The following is a 20,353-nucleotide window of genomic DNA, read 5'->3' as shown; positions in this document are numbered from 1 at the left end:
CCTATTAGCTTCAAACTTTTTGAGTGTCATAGTTTGTCTTTCCAGAACCAGATTCAAGTTTCTGGTAGCTTACTCATAGCCCTCACTATGCACATCCATTTGTTATGAGTGGAAAAATGGAAAAACTAACTGCTTTATTTGAAATTTAGTGATTAATTGCTGTGATACGTTTGCAGAATATTGCACAAGATGTTGATTGTAAATTAGGTCTGTGGTTTGCCATCTTTTTACCACATAGATCGTCTTAGATAATTTTCCCTCCCTGAGCCCCATGTGATGAAATATTTCATCTACTGGAACTTGATATAGTAACCTTTAATTCAAGTCCCTATTTTTATTAATAAGAAACACACGTAACTACCATTTATAGTTTCTGATCAAAATGAGATAAACAGTACTACTACAGTTAGTTTGCCAAAGCAGAGAAACTCATGGTTAGTGTTTGTTCAGCCTTGCTATGGACAAATATGCAATTTCCCTTTACTTTCCGAAAACATTAAAAATACAATTTATCATTTGTAGTTATAGGACTCCAGGCCAGGATTCACTGGCATACCTTATCCATGTTGTTTGTAGAAGCAAAGCATAGGTTTGGAAGAGAGATTGAGATGTCTGGTTCATTTCCTCTTCGAAGAGGTAGTTGAATGTATTCCCATCTGTTTCAGCTAACTAGTGTCAGCCAAACTGATATTTTTGAGGCCAGAAACTTAGTCAGTTTTTGCTCACCAGTGGATTCCCAGTAGCTAATACCTGTCCCACTGTGCCTGGTCCACAGCGGGTACTGGGTACGTATTTGTACATGAAAACGGAACATGTGATGATGAGATCTGAAGGAAACAAACTTACTACTGAGTGCTGGAATACTCAGTAAGGTGTTCTGAAGCATACATGGCATTGCTTTTAATACAGTTTTCTTCAAAGATGTTAAGTCACATGGCTGTTAAGTGGCTGATCTGGGATTTGAACCCAGAGCTGTCTGATTCTAAAACCACTCTCCTATGCTGCAGAGAAGAAGTGAAGATAGTTTGTCTTGTCATGAGCATTGTGTAACAAAAATAAAATGTGAAAAAAACTACCATTACTATTTATGGGAATACATAAAACAATACTGTCTTTTGATCTGGAAGTCTTCTAGACGGTAATATATTTATAATTTAACTTCCTCTATAGACCACAGTCCCAGGCAGAAGAAACAATGTAATACTGCAGCCCCTGCAACCTGACACTCCATATAAAATTACTGTTATTGCTGTTTATGAAGATGGAGATGGTGGCCATCTAACAGGAAATGGAAGAACTGGTAAGTGTTTTGTACTCCCCCCTTTTTTTTTTGCTTTGAAATTGTCAATATCTTAATGTTACTTTTATACCTTTTAAAACCTTAAAATTTTATCTTCACCAATACATCTCAAATACCACACTAATATTATTTTTATTAGACATTAAATTTTGTCAAAATGATGACATGTGAAAGGAATTTGTTTTTAACTTTTTAAAGGTCCACTAAGAGAAGAAAAAGAAGACCATCTACATATTTTTATTTGCTTAAGATAGTTTTATTTCTTCTTTGGAAAACTATTGCATATTCTCTGAATAATGTTTCAACTGGTATGGTGTCAGTTAAGACTAAATTGTTAAGTCAATATAGTATCAGTAAGAAATATTCCATTGCGATTGAATCTTAAGTCATAAATACAGAAGTGAGATGATCAGCAATCATTTTCTGTCTACAAATTTAGCTTTTTCTAAAAAAGAAAAATGTATTTTTTATTGTACTAAGCAATTTGCATAGAATTATCAATGTTCAGACCCATTTTTACACTATACTGGTGGTAATTTCTTAGGGTTTAAAAATTCTCTAATGTGGTTGCTTGCTACAGTCACCTGAGGAGCTTTAAAAATATTTATGCCTGGGTTCCACTCCCAGAGATACTGATGTAACTGTGTGAGGTGTGGGCTGGACCTGCTGATGTTCTAATTAATGTGCAGCAATGGCTGAGAGCCACTAGTTTAGCATAAAGGTAGGATGAACTCTAGATCTGAGTTTTGTTACTGGTAGATATTTGCATTGCTGTTTTACACTTCATTCACCAAAAATCTACTTAAGTAACATGACTTCAGGTGTCTTTCTGCAGTCACTTGCCAAAAGTCTTTTTGTGCTTAAATGATCTTGACAACATTACAGAATTTGAAGAGGTGACATTTGAAAGCTCCTAAGGGAAAAGCAGGACTAGAGTTGACTCAGCTCAGTCTCTCAAGGTCAAGAATCTGTATTTATTGATATTGTTGTCTACAGCACTGAGTCAATGGAGACTCACGACTCGATGATTTTAACGACCTCACTTTTTAAATTTTCTCAGATTTTAGACTATATTTTGGGACTCTCCTGGGGAAAATGGCATATTTCAGAATTTCATGCTATCAAAGTGGATTTTTTTAAACTAGATCTTGGATTTCCCAGGAAGGGCCAAAGTCATGTTTTGTTTTTCTTATGAAAAAGAAGTTTTTCAAGTTGGATTCGTTATTTGCTCAATGCTGTGAATAGTCAACTCAGCAACTACTTAACATACTACCTGAGCAGCATTGATTTTATAAGTTGTGGGCTTGGGGGAAGTATCTCTGGAAGCTTAAGGATTTATTCTAGGTAATGCTGGTGGAGGATAGAGAGGTACAGGGAAAAAACATTATTAGGTAGCTGGGGTGGTTTTGGGCAAATAATATCTTATGTATTTGATGAAGTGGTTGGACTAGATAGTTTCTAAACTGCTTTCTGTTTCCAACAATCTGTAATGTATGACATTCTAAAAATGGTTTGAGATCTCTTTTATTTTCTATAATCCTGAGTCATAGAACACTTCCGCTCTGGATACTGCTTCCTGCTGAGAAGGCTGCTCTGGAAATCACTAGTTCTTGAGTCTATTTGAGTTGCTGTTTAAATTTGGAGAACTATTAAGCATTTTTTGAATACTTCAATGCCTTTTAATTGTTTTCTGGATAAAGACATTATGGGATATTATGAAATTGCTCCCATTGGGCTTTCCTACCGATACTTTTAAAGTTTTGTGCTCTCCCTGTGTACCAATAAAAGGTCAGTAATGTGTGTCAATGTTTGTTTTCAGTGGGACTCCTTCCTCCTCAGAACATACACATCTCTGACGAATGGTATACAAGATTCAGGGTGTCCTGGGATCCTTCACCTTCTCCAGTTCTTGGATATAAAATAGTATATAAGCCAGTGGGTAAGGAAGTGCCTTTGTCATCATAGAAATGTTTTGGAGGGTTATTTGCATATGAGGGTATTTTCTCTTTCATCCCCCACTATTGGGTTCTCCTGAGAGTTCAGATCACACCAAGTTTCCTGTAACCAAAGGCAATGTTTTTGGCAATAACATTTTAAGCCAATCATCTAAAGTACCATTGTTATTATAGAAGTAGATGAAATTCTTATTAAATATCATGATTAAAAAGTTTGACTTGGTTCATAAAGTTGCACAAATCAAAGATGCCTGTCTTCAGACATCCTATATGATCATGAAATAATGCATATTACATCAATATACCTCTGTATTTTTCCCACTATGCCCAGGTATTATTTTATTTTGGGCATAGATTCCATGCAGCTTATTCATGACAGCCTTGCTTTCAAACCCCCTCTGAAAATTTCACCTAAATTAGTATCACCTTGATTAAATTATTTGTTATTTTTGTTTTAATATTTTGTCTGTATTCTTAGAGAAACTGGAAGAAAAATGCAGATTTGTTAGGGCATCTTCCATATATCCAGCAAGAGTATGAACTAGAAAAAACATGAAAGAGAGATGGCAAGATAAAGGAAGTAAAATTTGAACCTGTGTAAGAAATAGAAAGAGAACTTAAAAAAGAAAGTGGGGTTGGTAACTAAGGACTTTAGCAGCCAAAGTATGTGGAATGAGGTCCAAGATAGAAATTCTTAGATTATCTCTACAATAAATGAAAAAGTGTCAATTGGACACCTACTATATGCAAAACACTATGTTGGCAAAATAGGGCTTGAGAAAGAAGCTTGAGAATTCATTCACTAAAGAAACATTGATTATATACCTACTATATTCCAAATACTGTGCTATGCTTTGAGAATAGGAGGGTGAAGAATTCAGTGTCTGCTTACAGTTTCATATTTGTCATATAACGTAGCATGTGCCCCAGTGAGTAAGTGTATGAGGACTATGGAATTAATCGTGTTCATAATACCCTTTGACTATAAGATCTTTAATTTTAAGCAAAATTTCATGCTATTGATGGCATGTTTCTGTGTATTTTTGTGGTTGTTAATAAAGGTTCCAATGAGCCCATGGAAGCCTTTGTTGGAGAAATGACATCATATACCTTACACAATCTCAATCCCAGCACCACCTACGATGTGAATGTTTATGCTCAATATGATTCTGGACTCAGTGTCCCCTTGACAGATCAAGGCACTACATGTGAGTCATGGATATTTTCATGGTTGTGAGAAAAACTATAGTAGAAATTACCAGGTCAGCCTGTTTTAATTTCCTGTTTCTGAACATATACATATTTCCTCAGCATTATGTAGGCAGGCTATTTTGTGTCTGGTTAGACAAAATACCTATTCAAATACATAAATATTATAGTTGAGTATATAAAAATGTATATGGTGAGAAATTTGTGTATTTCACATAAAATATTATATTTTGAATTTTAAAAGATAAAAATTATAGAAATTGTCATTTTATCCATGAATGACCTGTAAAATTAGATCTGTGATGCTACTTAGTTCTTCTTGACATTTGATACCAAGATATATATTACCTAAATTCATTGATTTAATTTGACTTAATTATTGAATCATGATTAGTGTGATTCAGTCCACAGATATATTTTAAGGTCACCATTGCTTTGATAACTATTTAACGACTTAGCAGATAGCCTTTTAGAAATAGTTTTCATTATTTTCCATGAGATGTTTTTGAAATTCTTAGTTTTGAGAGGGACTATATGGAATTTCCTTTCCTTGAAAATCAGCGAAAGAAAGGGGGGTCTGTTTTGGCAGTACCACATTTTCAAATATGATTCATGTATGTTTCTTATAAGGAAACATAATACAATTTTGAACTTTTTTTCAGCCACAGTGAAAGTTTGAAAATTGTGTTATGATTAAAAGTACATTTTTTGCCTCAATTTACAAAGTAAATCTCTTTCTTTCTTTATTTTGTAGTATATTTAAATGTAACAGATCTGAAAACTTACCAGATTGGGTGGGATACATTCTGTGTCAAATGGTCACCTCACCGGGCAGCCACCTCCTACAGGCTAAAACTAAGCCCTGCAGATGGTATGTGTGTAAAAAAGAAAAAAATGATCTGGAGCATGTAGTGGAAACATTTTAAATTTCAGTAAAGAAGATGCCATTTTGTTTATAACAATGCTATATAAAATTTTTTTGAAATATAATTGGTGATGACACTGGCATTTTCCTTTGTTGTCATAATCAGGAACAAGGGGACAAGAAATTACAGTGCGTGGATCAGAAACCAGTCACTGCTTCACTGGCCTTTCACCAGACACTGATTATGGTGTCACTGTTTTTGTGCAGACACCAAATCTCGAGGGACCAGGAGTCTCTGTTAAAGAACATACCAGTAAGTTTTTGAGGAATCTGGAAAGCTTTCATAAGGCTTTAGAATAGAATGCTCTAGGTAAGGAAGACTTAAGTGAATCCTGTGCAGGTACCTCTCCGTAGGGGTAGCAATAATGATGGGATGATGGCAGGTTCCTGAATGTGGAGTCTAAAGCTGGTTCAGGACCTTTTTCTGTAGCAATTTGCAAGTTGTCCCTGTTATCGAGCTGGTGCTACCTTGAGGAAGGGCTAAAGGAGGGAGAGATGGCTCTCGCTGAGAAGGTGAATTCATATTAGTGACTTTTACTCATTTGACCCTATCTGAAGGCCTTACATTTTCCCTTTAGATCTTTATTTTCTGTAGCTGTAGTGGATGTTGAATGACTACCAGTGACATCAATTTGGATGGAATAAAATCCCCAGCATGTCAGTACCGATGACAATGGTGTCTCATTTTGTATGACTTGATTTGGTATCCAGGATTTAAATTGCTCTTAAAATTTACTTTCTGGGATATCAAATGTGCACATGGTGTGTTTTTATAATTATTATTTTTAAATTTTAGCTGTGAAACCAACAGAAGCCCCTACAGAGCCACCCACACCTCCTCCCCCTCCCACCATTCCACCAGCCCGGGATGGTAAGTACAGCTAAATAGGCAATACGTTCAGCTGATAGGGAGTTACAGACTTCTTATTTATGCTGCATGTGCATCATTTACAATTAATATAGAACATTTCTGATCTATTATTGCTGCTGAAGAGTTTTTAGATTGAAAGAAAAGATTACCAGTAATTTGTTTCTCTCCATCTCTGGGCACATTTTGGTGTGAATAAAATCAGTCATAAATTATTCCAGATCTTCAGCTGGAAGTCTGTTTCCTCAGTTTTACAGATTTAGGTCTTCCATGGTCCATAGTTACATGGTGGACATTTCTTTCTGCTAGCTGCTGGCATCAGTAAGCGCTGTGAACCCTTTTGGCTATATTTGCGACCGAAGCCCTGAGGCTGTTGGCTTTAAAATTCCTGGTGTCCAACCTGAGAAGTTCCCTGGATTATACAATGCTAAAAAATTTTCCATTCACCAAAATTTGAAAGATAATTGTAACTTGCAGTGAACTGGTGAAACTACATACTGATTTATTAAGGTTGATCTCTCAGCATTTGAGGGCAATTCTCTAGCACTTTGTCAAATTAAATTTAGTTAAATAACTACTGTATTATTCTTTTCTCATATGCTGTTTCCAGCATTTAATAGAAAGCATTTCAGATTATATTTTTATTTTATCTTAGAAGGATGTAGAATGTTACAACTTCGTTAAACCTATTATATAAGTAAAATTAAAAATTAAAAGTGTATTATTGTAGGGTAAAATAATAATGGATTCCTTTAAATTAGATACAGAAAGAAATTCAGTAAATAACCTTGGTTTAAAAACAAGTTTTTTCTTTTTAAATAGGCTTTATTTTCTAGAGTAGTTTTAGGTTCATAGCAACATTGCAGGGATGATGCAGAGATTTTTCATCTCCCAGACAGACTGCCCTTCCCCACGCATGCCCAGCCTCCTCCACTATTAACATCCCACATCTGAGTGGTATGTTTGTTACAACCGATGAACCTACATTGACACATCATCACCACCCAAAGTCCACAGTTTGCGTTAGGGTTCACTCTTGGTGTTATACTTCTATATGTTAAGTTTTTATAAACTAAAATTTTGTTAATTGTTTTTGGAATTTTTTCTTAGCCTCTAAATCTAGATATTCCAGTAAAAATCTTCTCCTTTCCTGCATATGATTCTAGTGGCTTAATTTAAATTTTACAAAGGACTTGGCCAGGTGCGGTGGCTCACGCCTGTAATCCCAGCACTTTGGGAGGCCAGGAAAGATGGATCGAGACCATCATGGCCAACATGGTTAAACCTGTCTCTACTAAAAATAGAGAAATTAGCTGGGCGTGGTGGCACATGCCTGTAGTCCCAGCTACTCAGGAGGCTGAGGCAGGAGAATCACTTGAACCTGGGAGGCGGAGGTTGCAGTGAGCCAAGATCATCGCACCACTGCACTCCAGCCTGAAGACAGAGCAAGACCCTGTCTAAAAAAAAAAAAAAGGACTTATTTGCATAAAGTCAATCTTTAATAATTACATTCCAAATCTCCAAACTTTTTATTTGATTTCTCCTCTCATTTATTGTTCAAAACTACTTGAAGAGTTCCATTAAGTAAGATTGTATCTTTGCATAATGGATCTAAACAAATGGAGTAATTCCAGAGCAGGTATTGAGGGTCCCCACAATGCTTCTTAAATTTATTGTGCATGTGAGTCATCTTATTACTGCTGGTACTGATTCAGGAAGTCTGGGGTAGGACCCAAGATTCTGCATTTCTAACAAGCTCCCAGGCAGTGCTGTTGCTGCAGAACCACACTTTGCGTAGCAAGGTGTTATACTGCATTTTCAATTATGTGATTTCATTTAAATGAAAGAATTCATGAGATTTGGGGCTTCCTCTGCTTTCTTTTTTTGCAGTATGCAAAGGGGCCAAGGCAGATATTGTGTTCTTGACTGATGCCTCTTGGAGCATCGGGGACGATAATTTTAACAAAGTTGTAAAATTCATCTTCAATACTGTGGGAGGCTTTGATGAAATCAGTCCTGCTGGGATTCAGGTTAGTGTCATTCCGCCAGTGGCTACTCATTTGTGATGTCTTGCCTTTCCTTTGAACTTCTCTTTTTAAGTAAAAAGTCTTTTCAATATAAACTCTGTTTTGACTTTCTCTTATTTGCTATTTCTTTTATTCATGTATATTTGGGAGGGAATTGGGTATAAATGATAAATAAATAGAAAAATAAATGTTCCCTTAGTTTTTATCTTTGGCTAGATGATATTCCTGTTGGAGAACTTAGGGGATTCTAAGGGACTCTAACTTCCTGCTTAAAACTTCCAATCATGACACATTTCTATAGAAGTTCATCCAAAGTTCTGGATATTAAATTCTTTGTGATTGTCATCCCCTGTGAAGTTAGAAGAATCAGTGATAAACAGTGACTGGAGTGGGTGTGTGGAACTTGCTGCCTCTATCATTACTTTGCAGATAATTACCTCGACCAGAAGAAGGTCCATTGTTGAGCTAAAGCGTATTTCATTTGTTTTTTTAAAAGGATAACTACCAATTATCTTGCTCTGAAATCACTCCAAATATATTTGTTATACTGAAGTACTTAGAGAAGTTTATATTTCCATGAGGGGCCTCAAAGAATAAATCATCATGTAACCCTAACACAGTTAAAAGACCCGATTAAAATTTCACCCCCTCTGGTGAGGTTCCATGATGGCTTTACCCATTCCATGCTTTTGAAGAATTTTGTCTATATTGCTGCATTACAACAAATATCACTTCATGTTGTCATTAACTGTGTGACTCTGTTCTATCTAATCTTCTATCTAAATCATTGACTCCTTAAAGCAAGAGACTATCTTTTTAAAAAACAATTCTCTCCTTTTCTTTCCCATTTCTTTGGTGAATTTTCTTCTTTATTTTGGCAGTTTGATCATCATTGTGGCATTATGAAAATAAGCTATTTTGAAATAAACCACAAACAATTTCATCAACAAAACTTGTCCTCTTTTATGGAATAGTAGTATACTAAATTTCAAATCCTCAAATAATCCTCTAGACATTGATCCAACCCAAGAAGAGTAAAAATTCACCCTAGTTATATTCTTAATTTAATGTGGTTATATTCTTAATTTAACCACATTAATTCAACAAGCAAGCTTTTTTTCATCTTTTTAGGAATTTGTATTTCTAACAAAAAATACTGATCATATTTTATTAACATCTATGTACCAGTTACTTTGTATACAGGATTATTAGTCTTTAAAACAATCCTAGAAGGTAAGTATAGTTATCCTCATTTTACTGATTAAAAAAATCCATTGTCACATAGCTATTAAATGCCAGAGCTAGGATTTGAACCCAGTGATTCCTGAGTACAAAGTCTGTACTTTTTCCACTAAATCCCATTTTCAATGAGTTTGTGATGAGGGATGATTATAATCACACATGTGACATTTTTGTATTGCCATAAAGAACGGATATAGTCAGTGGGAAGTAGCAGTTAGCTGAGTCAACTGTTTAACCAACATTTGGATTTGAGATGGTATGTTCTCATGTCTAATCCTGGGATCTCACCACTCCCCAGCTTTATTCATCCCTTTCTATGTCCTAGAGAAAGGCACAACGTGAATATAGTATATTTTCATTATTAATGTCAATTATGACAATTTCATTGAAGATTGAAAATTAAAGAATTTAATGAGACAAGTGCAGTAGGTGTTGTAATATTAGCTATAAAGAGCTTACAATATTCTATCAGGTCTGAGATACTTTTTACACCCCCCCCCCCCCCCGCTTTATTCTGCAGCTAGAGAATCATTTGAAGATTGAAACATAAAATGAGATGACTTATGCTCACTGCCAAACCACATTTTCCTTCAGGTTTCATTTGTGCAATACAGCGATGAGGTCAAGTCTGAGTTCAAGCTGAACACGTACAATGACAAGGCCCTAGCCCTTGGGGCCCTCCAGAATATTAGGTACAGAGGAGGAAACACAAGAACAGGTATGTGTCTATGTAGATCTTTACTCTCCAAGCATTTGTAGTGGCAGAGCTGAGTGTATTATCTCATGCTAATATCCAGATTCTTATCAGTTGGGTGTGACTAATGGCATTTGGGTAGTTTTCACTGAAGTGACACTAAAATTTTCCATGCCACATTCTGTAGGCAAGGCCCTCACGTTTATCAAGGAGAAAGTCTTGACTTGGGAGAGCGGCATGAGGAAGAATGTCCCTAAGGTGTTGGTTGTGGTCACGGACGGTCGGTCCCAGGATGAGGTCAAGAAGGCAGCTTTGGTCATCCAGCAGTCAGGCAAGCACATACGTGAATTTGATTGCACTTGCAATTTTAACGTTTTTAAATGTTCACAAATGATTGCAAAAGACTAAATTTGCTGATGTTACTTTATTGTTTCTGTTTCACTCTGCACGGTATACCTTTGTAATGCTAGTTTATATTTAATTATGGAATGGTTTGCAACTACTCAAAAATGACATGGGGTATTCTTTGTATAAGATGTGGTTCAGGATTGACAAGGAGCAAACCACATTTTCCCATACTGGCTGGAAGGCTACAGAAAGCAATGATAATGAGATGATGCTAGAGCAGGCTTCCTGCCGTAGCAGAAATGAATCTTGATACTGCTTCCTGTGCAAGGAGAGAAAAAAGGAAGCCTTTAGCTTTAGCACATCTTTGCAGATGCAGACTTAATGAGTGCTAAAAGATATGTTGCAAATAAGGAGTATTGAGGTCTTAGGGAGTCATCTCTGGGATAGATCTTGCCAATCAAATATACTGAGAGCCTCCTGGTAACACTGTTCTTTGGATTAGTTATTTAAGATCATTAGAGGTGAAAGTAGATCTTTCCAGTACTTGCATTAACAGCCCCCCTACCCCCTGCTGTCCCAAGCAAGGTCTATGGTGGATATATTTTTAGAGAGAATCTTATGCATAATTTGTTGTAGTAAATTATAAAGTAATTAAATGGAACTTGTCATCTGTACATGCATGATTCTTTGGCTAAAATTATGAGTTATGATTAGTGCTAAGTCATACTGTCTTTTTTTCAATAGAGGTTGTTCTTGCTGATCTTTTATAAAATGTATTGCCATTATGTTATACACCTTACACAGATTTCTGCATGTTTGTGACTCCTGGTAGATTTAAGTTTGGGCTTATAAATATTTGCTTCTCACGTTACCTTATTTATATCTAAATATATTTCTAATTCCTTATATAGCTTTTTGCCCCCTGATGTCAAATTTAGCTTTCGGAGTGAAAAATGTGCTTATTTGTCATAGCCTAAATTTGCTTATTTGTCATAGCCCGTCTGTTGCCAGTGAGAGTTGTAGATTCCATTTTCAAGATGGCCAGAGTTCTGCCTTTGAGCCTGAGTTTCCTGAGAAAATCAGTTTCAAGAACCCAGATTTTAAAATAAGCCCATTCTTGACTTCTGAGTCACATAAGCTTAAAATATTAATGGCTGCAGAACTCATGTGTGTATCAGGACTGTGGATCTGTGGAAGGCAGTGTGCACCACATGAAGTCTTTCTGCTATTAAAATCTTCCTATTTGAATTGTTGGGATTTTATCTTAAGGAATCAAATTAAATGAATTCTTTAGACCAGAAAATAGAAAGACCTGAAAAAAGTATGTATTTATTAAAGAGAATTCACGTCAAGTAAAAGGACTTGCTGCATACATTAAGAAAATACAGCATCATTTCTGATAAGAAATTTTTTGCATTGTTCTAACAACAAGGACAGAAAAAGAGATACGTGATTCATTCTATAAATGCTACTTTGCAGGGTTCAGTGTCTTTGTAGTTGGTGTGGCTGATGTCGACTACAATGAGCTTGCCAACATTGCCAGCAAACCAAGTGAACGGCATGTGTTCATTGTGGACGACTTTGAATCTTTTGAGAAGATCGAAGACAATCTTATTACATTTGTTTGTGAAACTGCCACTTCAAGTAAGTCACAGTCAACGTGGATCTATAACCTCACTTATTCTGAAAAACAATTACTTAGTAGACAATTCTATATCCTTTGTGGGATCAAGTCTGTGCATAAATAGATCCTGGGAAATCACTTGAGAACCTGATGAATCACTGTTCCTATTGCGATCATGCTAAATGTGTGCTTGTCAGAAATCCATTTTTAGCCTTGAATATGTAATTTCCTTGTGTGGAAATAAAGTGTTTTAATATATCCTTTTCCCACCACCCCAATGCCTATGACATTTGGTTAAATTAATCTCAGCCTCAAATTGCATATAGAAGGCATTTCTGTGAGATGAAGGTTTTCCCCATTAGTAATCAATTGGTATTTGTTCTGTCAACATCCGTGCTTCAAGAGAGCAATGAAGAAAAATGGTTCCTCAGAAATTCATTTGGTTCCCATTTGTTTGTTTGGGTTTAGATTTTCAAGTTCAGCTTTTTAACTACAGTGAAGAACCAAAAATTGATTATTTAAGTCGATTTATTCTTATCACCATCCATTAACACCAATTCTTGGGGTATAGGTTATGGAGGCAATTAATCCTCCATAATTACCAGGAGGCAATTTATCCTACATAATTGATCAGGGGTCTGTGGCTAGTCCAGACCCCTGATCCTAGACAGGGCTATGCTTTACAAATATAATATTCCCCTCCATTAAACCTTATTTTAAAAACAAGAACTCTGGTTAGAGTAAACAAACTTTGTTGGTTTACTATGAAAATTTATGCTGAAGTTCGGAGTGGAGCTGCACTGGTGAAAGTGAGTAGGGGGCTGGAGTGGTTTCTCTTCTGTCCCAAGTAGTCCTGGATGCAGCCATCTGGTACCCTCAGCTCTGAGGGGTCCAGAGCAAAAACTACTGCACACTTGTTACTGTTACATGGTGTTTGGTAGCCAGTGTGAGGCTTGGAGACTTGGCAGAGAAGTGGGTTGGGGATGGACAAGCTCCTCCTACCTTTGCAGAAATCTAAAATTCCCTGGGAGGGAAGTTCTTTAAATCTATTGAAAAATGTGAAAAATTCCTCCTGTAATTCTATTTTATTATTTTTAAGAGTACTGTAAAAGTCCAATTGGATTAGAGAATGTTAGGGAAATATTTGTTACACTGGTTAATAGTATAATTTCTCCTACACGTAGGAAATGTACAAGAAATAATGTATAAAATATTAAATTGAGAAGTTATTTTAATAAATGAACAATGTCATTTATTACTTGAAATACGTTCATTGCTACTTTCTGTGCATATATAATTTGTACATCGTGTTGGCGAATCATACTTAAAGAACACTGTACATTGCAGGTTGTCCTCTCATTTATTTGGATGGCTACACCTCGCCAGGTAAGCATTTATACTTTGGGGCGAATTAATTTCCAGATTTAAGCAATAAAATAATTAAAATGTACTCCGTTTAATATTTTCTTTTCTGATGTAAAGGTTTTAAGATGCTTGAAGCATACAACCTGACAGAAAAGAATTTTGCTTCTGTACAAGGAGTATCTTTGGAGTCAGGGTCTTTCCCCAGCTACTCAGCTTACAGGATTCAGAAGAATGCGTTTGTGAATCAGCCTACAGCGTAAGTGTGACAACAGGAGGTTTTCCTTTTCTTAAGACCTGCAAAAAGTTCTTGGAATATTTGCTGACTTCCCAGAATCCTGGGACTTGTCGGAAGACTGCTTATGGATGACCCTGATTGGTTTTCTTAACTACAGTTAGGCTAATTGTTTCCAGGTTACATAGTTGTTTGCACACGGGAGACTAAGACTCAGGCCTCGTTATTGCCAGATCCAAGAAGCTCATGCTGGTAACAGATTACTGACCCTTTTGAATTTAAGGCTAGAAAAGCTGTTAAAACAGGAAGGCAACTTAATATTTTGAACATCTCTTCCTGTGGTGCAGAATACTGGATGGAATAAGTGCAGACTGAGAGCATTCTTTTTAGTGTTTCAGACCTCTAGAAAATGAAAGGTAGTGTTTCTTGTCCATGATCAGACAGTTGGCATTTAGTTTTTATTGGCTGATGCTCTAGCAATCTGTTGTGTAGCTGTAGATGTTATTTTACTTCATGAATGTTTGCACCTGAGTGTGATAACTGAAATCTGTATTTCTTATTCATTAAAATGAAAACTTTTTATGCTGAAAAATATGTTTGCCAATTTATGGAAAGAAAAGAACAATGAGAAATAAAGGTATTGTAAGCTCAGGACAGGGTCAGGAATGATGTCTGAAATATGAAATGCTCTGAGAAAGCTGATGGAAAATTCAGACTAAAACCAAAGCTAATTTATTTTAAGAGGCAGAGATTGTATTGTTGTAGTTTGACCACATTGTAAGTCTCTAACTCCTTTAATGGTTAACCATGTTGGCTCGGAGTTCTAGGTTTTTCAGTGAACTGTAATACCCAGTGTTAACTCTTCCAGTCAGCTCAACGTATGATTTCTACATTTTAACTTATGACAGCCTATTGTTTTCTCAAGCATCAGAACTTTTGGCTGAAAGGAAAGAAACATAAATACAATTACATAATTTTTTCACAGGCACTAATTAAGGAAGGAGAAAAATGGGCTAGGTGAGAGACGAGTTGATGTGAAGAAAATATTTTTAACATAGAATATTATAAAGATAGTTCTTGAACATATAAAAGACATCATGTCAGCTTACCCAGAGCATATGTTTTAAAAGCAAGATGGCGTTAGTGGTGTGGTATTAGGACATGAAAGCTTTGTGTCCTCTATCAAAATTCATGGAGGAATAGCTTCTTTTCTATGAGCTTATTATCTGGTTCTTTTTCTTACCTTCAGGGAGAAAGTGTTATTAAATGTTCTCAGATAGAAAACCATCAATTCCGCTTCAAAGATTCCCCCAGAACAATGATTGACTAAACTCTGGAGGGACACATGGGACCAATTTTTTGTTTTTTGTTTTGTCTTACAGCTGAGGGCCAAGAAACATTTTCTTTCAATCAATTCCCATCCTTTTATCATCACTAAATGTTTGCACATGTATATGGCCTTCATATTTAAAATGGATTTTGTTTTTGGGAATATATGAGCTCTGGGGGTGATTTATTTGATTTCAGGGGAGAAATTTGGAAGTGTAAAAAGTATTACTGATAGGGAGGGAGAGAGAAATTAAAACCTTAAGCCATTTTATGATCTCATACAGCTGACATTGGACATTAAGTATATTTAGTAAGATTCATTCTCTTTAAATGATACCCATAGTCATAATGTTTATCATTCTAAAATTATCATATAATTTTATAATACTCTGTGTCTAGAAAAATTAGTTATTAATAGTAGGATAAAAGACTTTTGTAATTTCCCAGGCTTTTGTGACTTTATCAAATTAGAAATAATAGATTATAATTTACATAACTGGTCTTTAGTGCTTGTTCTTTTGATGTGCTTCCTAAATTTTTCTCCTTCTAAGGAGAAGTCAGAAGGAGCCAGATTAGTATAAATAGCCTCTAATACTACCCATATGAGATTCTGGTGCAAAGATTTAAAAGAGTATCTGTTCTTGATGTTAAAGCAATCAATCTTTCTTTCTTCCTTTCTTTTTTTCTTTCCTCTCCTTTTTCTTTCTTTTGTTTTATCCAACAGAGACCTACACCCAAATGGACTCCCTCCTTCATACACGATTATATTATTATTCAGACTTCTCCCAGAAACTCCCAGTGACCCTTTTGCAATTTGGCAAATCACAGACAGAGACTACAAACCACAAGTTGGAGTGATTGCAGATCGTAAGAATTTTTATCTTAAGGCACATGAATACTTAGTTTTGATTGTTTTTCTTTTCTCTTTTAAAAAACTTTCTGAATATAGACTATATATATATTTATTTGCTATATACTTTTATGTTTGAACTTTTCCAAGTATAACACATCAGTAAATATCCTAATTGCATTTTATCATAACTGAAATTATTATATTTTTAAAGAAATCTCTCCAACAAGAATTATTTGCTAATACTTTAAATAAAAAGTATACAATGCATATGATTTAATAACACTTTTATGTTGATTACAGCTTCTAGCAAGACGTTATCATTCTTTAACAAGGATACAAGAGGCGAGGTGCAAACTGTTACATTTGACACAGAAGAAGTAAAGACATTATTTTATGGAAGTTTTCATAAGGTAAAAACATAAGATTATTTGAGTCTTATTTCTAGAAAAAAATATAAAACAAATTTATTATTTATTAAAATGTCATGTTAAATTGGCAGAATTATAACTATGTCTTTTAAAAATAAAATCTTGTTTTAGAGAATTTGGTTAATTCAAATAATATTTAAAATAAAACTATACTAATCAAGAGATAATGAGTAACATTTTGATTTACTTTTAATGCTTATTTCTTTTTAAAATTTGAATCATACTATATATAATATTATCCACCTACTTTTCTGCTTACCATTTGGTTATGAATCTTTATGTTATTTAGTTTGAAAAGCTTAATTTTAGTGGATTATATTTTAATTGATAATATTTCTTCTGCTTGCTTTTTATTGAAAAGTACAAACATGCCAGTGAAATGCAGAAATTGATATTTCTTCTGCTTGTATTTTATTGAAAAGTACAAACATGCCAGTGAAATGCAGAATAATTATTTTTATCAATCCAAAAGTTGTCAATATCTACCAAAATAATTAAGATAGATGTTTATGAGATTAATTTTTGTGTGAACACACTTATTCTTTAAAAACACAATTCTCTAGAAAATCTTATTAAAAGTTCTAAGATGCATTCTAGGGATTGTCTATTCTTGATCATCTTAATCAATTTTCTGTATGTCAACATCCAGCAGATAGTAGAAACTTTTTTTTTCAGGTTTCTAAAGGACAATTCGTTGACAAATAAGAAGCACTTCTTACTTAGAAAATACTGAAGTTAGAAGCATTAGAAATAAAAAGAACGATCTAGGTTAGGAATGGAAGTTAGTAATAGACTTTTTAAAAAAACTTCTATTTTAAGTTCAGGGGTATGTGTGCAAGATGTGCAGGTTTGTTACATGGGTAAACGTGTAATGGGGGTTTATCATACAGATTATTTTGTCACCCAGGTATTAAGCCTAGTATCCATTAGTTATTTTTTCTGATCCTCTCCTTCCTTTCACCTGACACCCTCTGATAGGCCGCAGTGTGTGTTGTTCCCCTTTATGTGTAGGAATTGACTTTTTAATAGTATTTCTTCATCCATTGGATTATGTTAACAGGAATACCAGTTGTTGCACAGATGCTTTAAAATTTCTCCAGTGTGGCATGTAGAAAGATTAGCCCTTATACATAAAAGACAGATGTTTCCAGTTCAAGCTGATTCTCAAGTGAAAATTGAAGAAATTTCTTCTACCTGAGTAGATTTAGCAGTATTTCTTACTGTTTCTACTCCTGAGGAATCTTGCTTTCTTTCCAGAGTGTTGTTCTTATTCATTAATCAGATTTTTGATAAGGATGGTAAAGGACTCTCCTCATCAAGCTCAAGGAAGCTTCAATGTACATATTAGTGATAACAAAAAAAAAGGAAAAACAAAAATCCCTGAGTACAATCGTATATCTACTTAAAGGTTTACAGACCTCCATAGTGAAGTGCAGTAAAATAAATGCCTCATCAGAAAAGCAAGTTCTAGTTTAGCAAGTGTTATTGGCTTCAACTGATCTTTATCTGATCTTAGATGTTGAATCTGGCAAAGGTCTTATGAACTTTTGTGGCTCAGTGAAACTTACATTTGAGTAACTTGCTAAAAAGGACTATTTTTATTTTTCCTTTCATAACCACTGAAGATATTGAGAATCTGATCATCCACTAAACCACTGATAACCATTTGGTAACTGTTATTTTAAAATTTCCAACTGTCATGGAATGCTTCATTTTATCTGAAAATTTTAAAAGGCAGTATTTTTTAGAGGTCTGTAGTGATATTAATGATTGCAAATCAGACAATTTTTTTTGACATTCTCTTCTTTATACCATTTGCCTCCCCAGAAAGGCATTTGCATTCTTGGGTTTTATATAATGCCTATTTTTTCTCCTCACAAGCTCTGTCTTTTCTTTCCAAATTCTCTACCTTCTTCTTTGTTTTTTTATTTTAATAATCTTTCTTTTAGTTTCTCCTTTTTTCCCACTGTGCTCTTTTTTCTCCTCCATTCCTTAAACCCGTTCTTTCTTTTTAAAGAGCTTTATTGAGATGTCATATAGAAAAATTGTATATACTTCAGCTGTATAATGAGATGTTCCGATATACACATACATTGTGAAATGATCTCCACAATCAAGCTAATTAACATCTATTACCTCTACAGTTACCATTGTGTGTGTGTGTATGTGTTGAACCAGTTTAATCTAAGATCTAGCATCTTGCAAATTGCAAGTATAAAATACCCCCATCCCATTGACCCACTCTCATCTCATCAATTCAAGTACCACCTTCAATCACTCTCAGCTGTTCACATTTTTTTACTGAGCCAAGGATTCAAGCACTCTTTCTTCACTTTCCATCTAATTCCTGAATTGAAGTTTTTCAAACTTGGGATGAGAATGAGCAATATTTCAAGAGCAGGAAATTAGTGACAGGGAGAGGGAACTTTGGGGAGAGGGATTAACTAAAATAGTTTAATTAAGGAATGACAGACAGTTATCCATTCCTGGGGATTCTCTTGAAAAGCTTTTTTTGTGTCTCCCTTCTATTGTTGAAAGATGACATGGATTCATATGAGACATTTATAATAAGAAAGAGAACTAGAATGGCAGAGTCTGGGAAGGGAGATGAGTGACAAGAGGGTCCCTATTTTTTTCTACTGGTCTGGGACCAACAACACATCATTTAGGAAATAGATTGGTTACTCTACACACTTGGCACAATGATGTACAGATGAAGGGCCCAATCTGAAATGTAACTATGCATTTGTTTAAACTGCAGTAAAACACACTGAATACCTTATAGCAAAATGTGCTTTTAGAATGTGTTTCTCTATGGTTAGCATTCAATGACAAGTGTTCCTGGAATAATTTTGTCACAAATTAAAAATTCTGAAATAATTTTTCTGGATACTGTGGTTTTTCACATGCCTTGTCAATGTTTGCATCTGTGGTTGTTCATATATGAGCCAAAAAGTTTTGGTTCTTATTAGATAAAAAATATCCTAGCATGGTGTTCTTCTTGAGTTCAGTATTAGTTGATTGTCCTGGGGGCATTTAAACTTTATTTTTAGTAAGTTATGTATTACTTTTATATAAAAGAAATATGGAATTTATATTTATCACAGATGCAGTAAACTTATGGTTTTGTGGTGATTTCATGTGGGAAAAATATTTAGTTTAAAAATACTTTAGAAATTATTCTTATGCTTACTGACTGAGAGCATTTAAGGGAATTTCTGTTCCTTTTAATTTGCTGCCAAACTTTTCAAAGTCATCATCAAGGGCTTACTTGAGTATTTGTGCTGTGATAAGTAGAAACTCTGAGCATAACTATAAAGACAAGGATTACCCAGGACCATTCTTTACATTGTTGAAATACAAACATTTTATTAATTATCTATACTAATAGAGTTGTTAACATTCTGTGTGTCTTCAGTAGCAAACGAAAAATAAATCAATATAAACTTCTTTCCTTAAAAGAAAATTGAATCCTGAATTCTATTGATTTCCAGAGTTGAATCCCTATAGAAGACATGTGCTAGTTCTTTACTGTATGAGGTATCTATATGGTATGCAGATTATTTCTGCCTGAGATTGGGGAACAACAAACTGAAAGTTGAATTTAGTAAAATTAGCGGAAGACATCTGAAATTTCTTTGTAGCGAATATAATAGTATATACATGATTTATTAACCTCTACTTGGGTAGCTCTTTATAGCTTACAAAGTCATTTCATCTACTATATCCTCTCTGGTCATCTCAGTAAGAGTAGATAGTGGGAAAATAAGAAATTATGCATGTGTATGTGTTTGTAGGAAACTGAGACCAGAGGTTAAGTGGCTTGTCTAATTTCATATTATTAGCAAATGATTTCATCAACAGTGCCAACTGCTCTTGGATTTTCAGAGTAAGACTTTTGATTTAGGATGAGAATAGCTTAAAAAACTTCAAAAAAATCTGATCTAAACTAAT

At 34.7% G+C, this 20,353-nt stretch overlaps 1 protein-coding gene across 7 annotated transcripts in view; it reads left to right on the top strand.

Moving 5' to 3' along the window:
* Window positions 1–20,353, top strand: part of COL12A1 (collagen type XII alpha 1 chain) — a 122,138-nt gene that overhangs the window by 77,509 nt on the left and 24,276 nt on the right. For all 7 annotated transcript variants that reach the window (XM_063707709.1, XM_063707712.1, XM_063707713.1 and 4 more), the window contains 14 exons: window positions 1,171–1,300; window positions 3,120–3,239; window positions 4,317–4,463; window positions 5,219–5,335; window positions 5,496–5,642; window positions 6,186–6,260; window positions 8,148–8,287; window positions 10,121–10,244; window positions 10,408–10,551; window positions 12,048–12,212; window positions 13,540–13,578; window positions 13,675–13,813; window positions 15,843–15,985; window positions 16,272–16,381. In XM_063707709.1, the coding sequence (XP_063563779.1) occupies window positions 1,171–1,300; window positions 3,120–3,239; window positions 4,317–4,463; window positions 5,219–5,335; window positions 5,496–5,642; window positions 6,186–6,260; window positions 8,148–8,287; window positions 10,121–10,244; window positions 10,408–10,551; window positions 12,048–12,212; window positions 13,540–13,578; window positions 13,675–13,813; window positions 15,843–15,985; window positions 16,272–16,381 (1,740 nt within the window). The remainder of the gene's footprint in view (window positions 1–1,170; window positions 1,301–3,119; window positions 3,240–4,316; window positions 4,464–5,218; window positions 5,336–5,495; window positions 5,643–6,185; window positions 6,261–8,147; window positions 8,288–10,120; window positions 10,245–10,407; window positions 10,552–12,047; window positions 12,213–13,539; window positions 13,579–13,674; window positions 13,814–15,842; window positions 15,986–16,271; window positions 16,382–20,353) is intronic.

This window comes from Gorilla gorilla, chromosome 5 (genome assembly GCF_029281585.2).
Source record: "Gorilla gorilla gorilla isolate KB3781 chromosome 5, NHGRI_mGorGor1-v2.1_pri, whole genome shotgun sequence".
NCBI classification, from domain to species: domain Eukaryota; kingdom Metazoa; phylum Chordata; class Mammalia; order Primates; family Hominidae; genus Gorilla; species Gorilla gorilla.
Note: the sequence above shows the minus strand (reverse complement) of the source record. Positions and strands in the feature narration are given on the sequence as shown.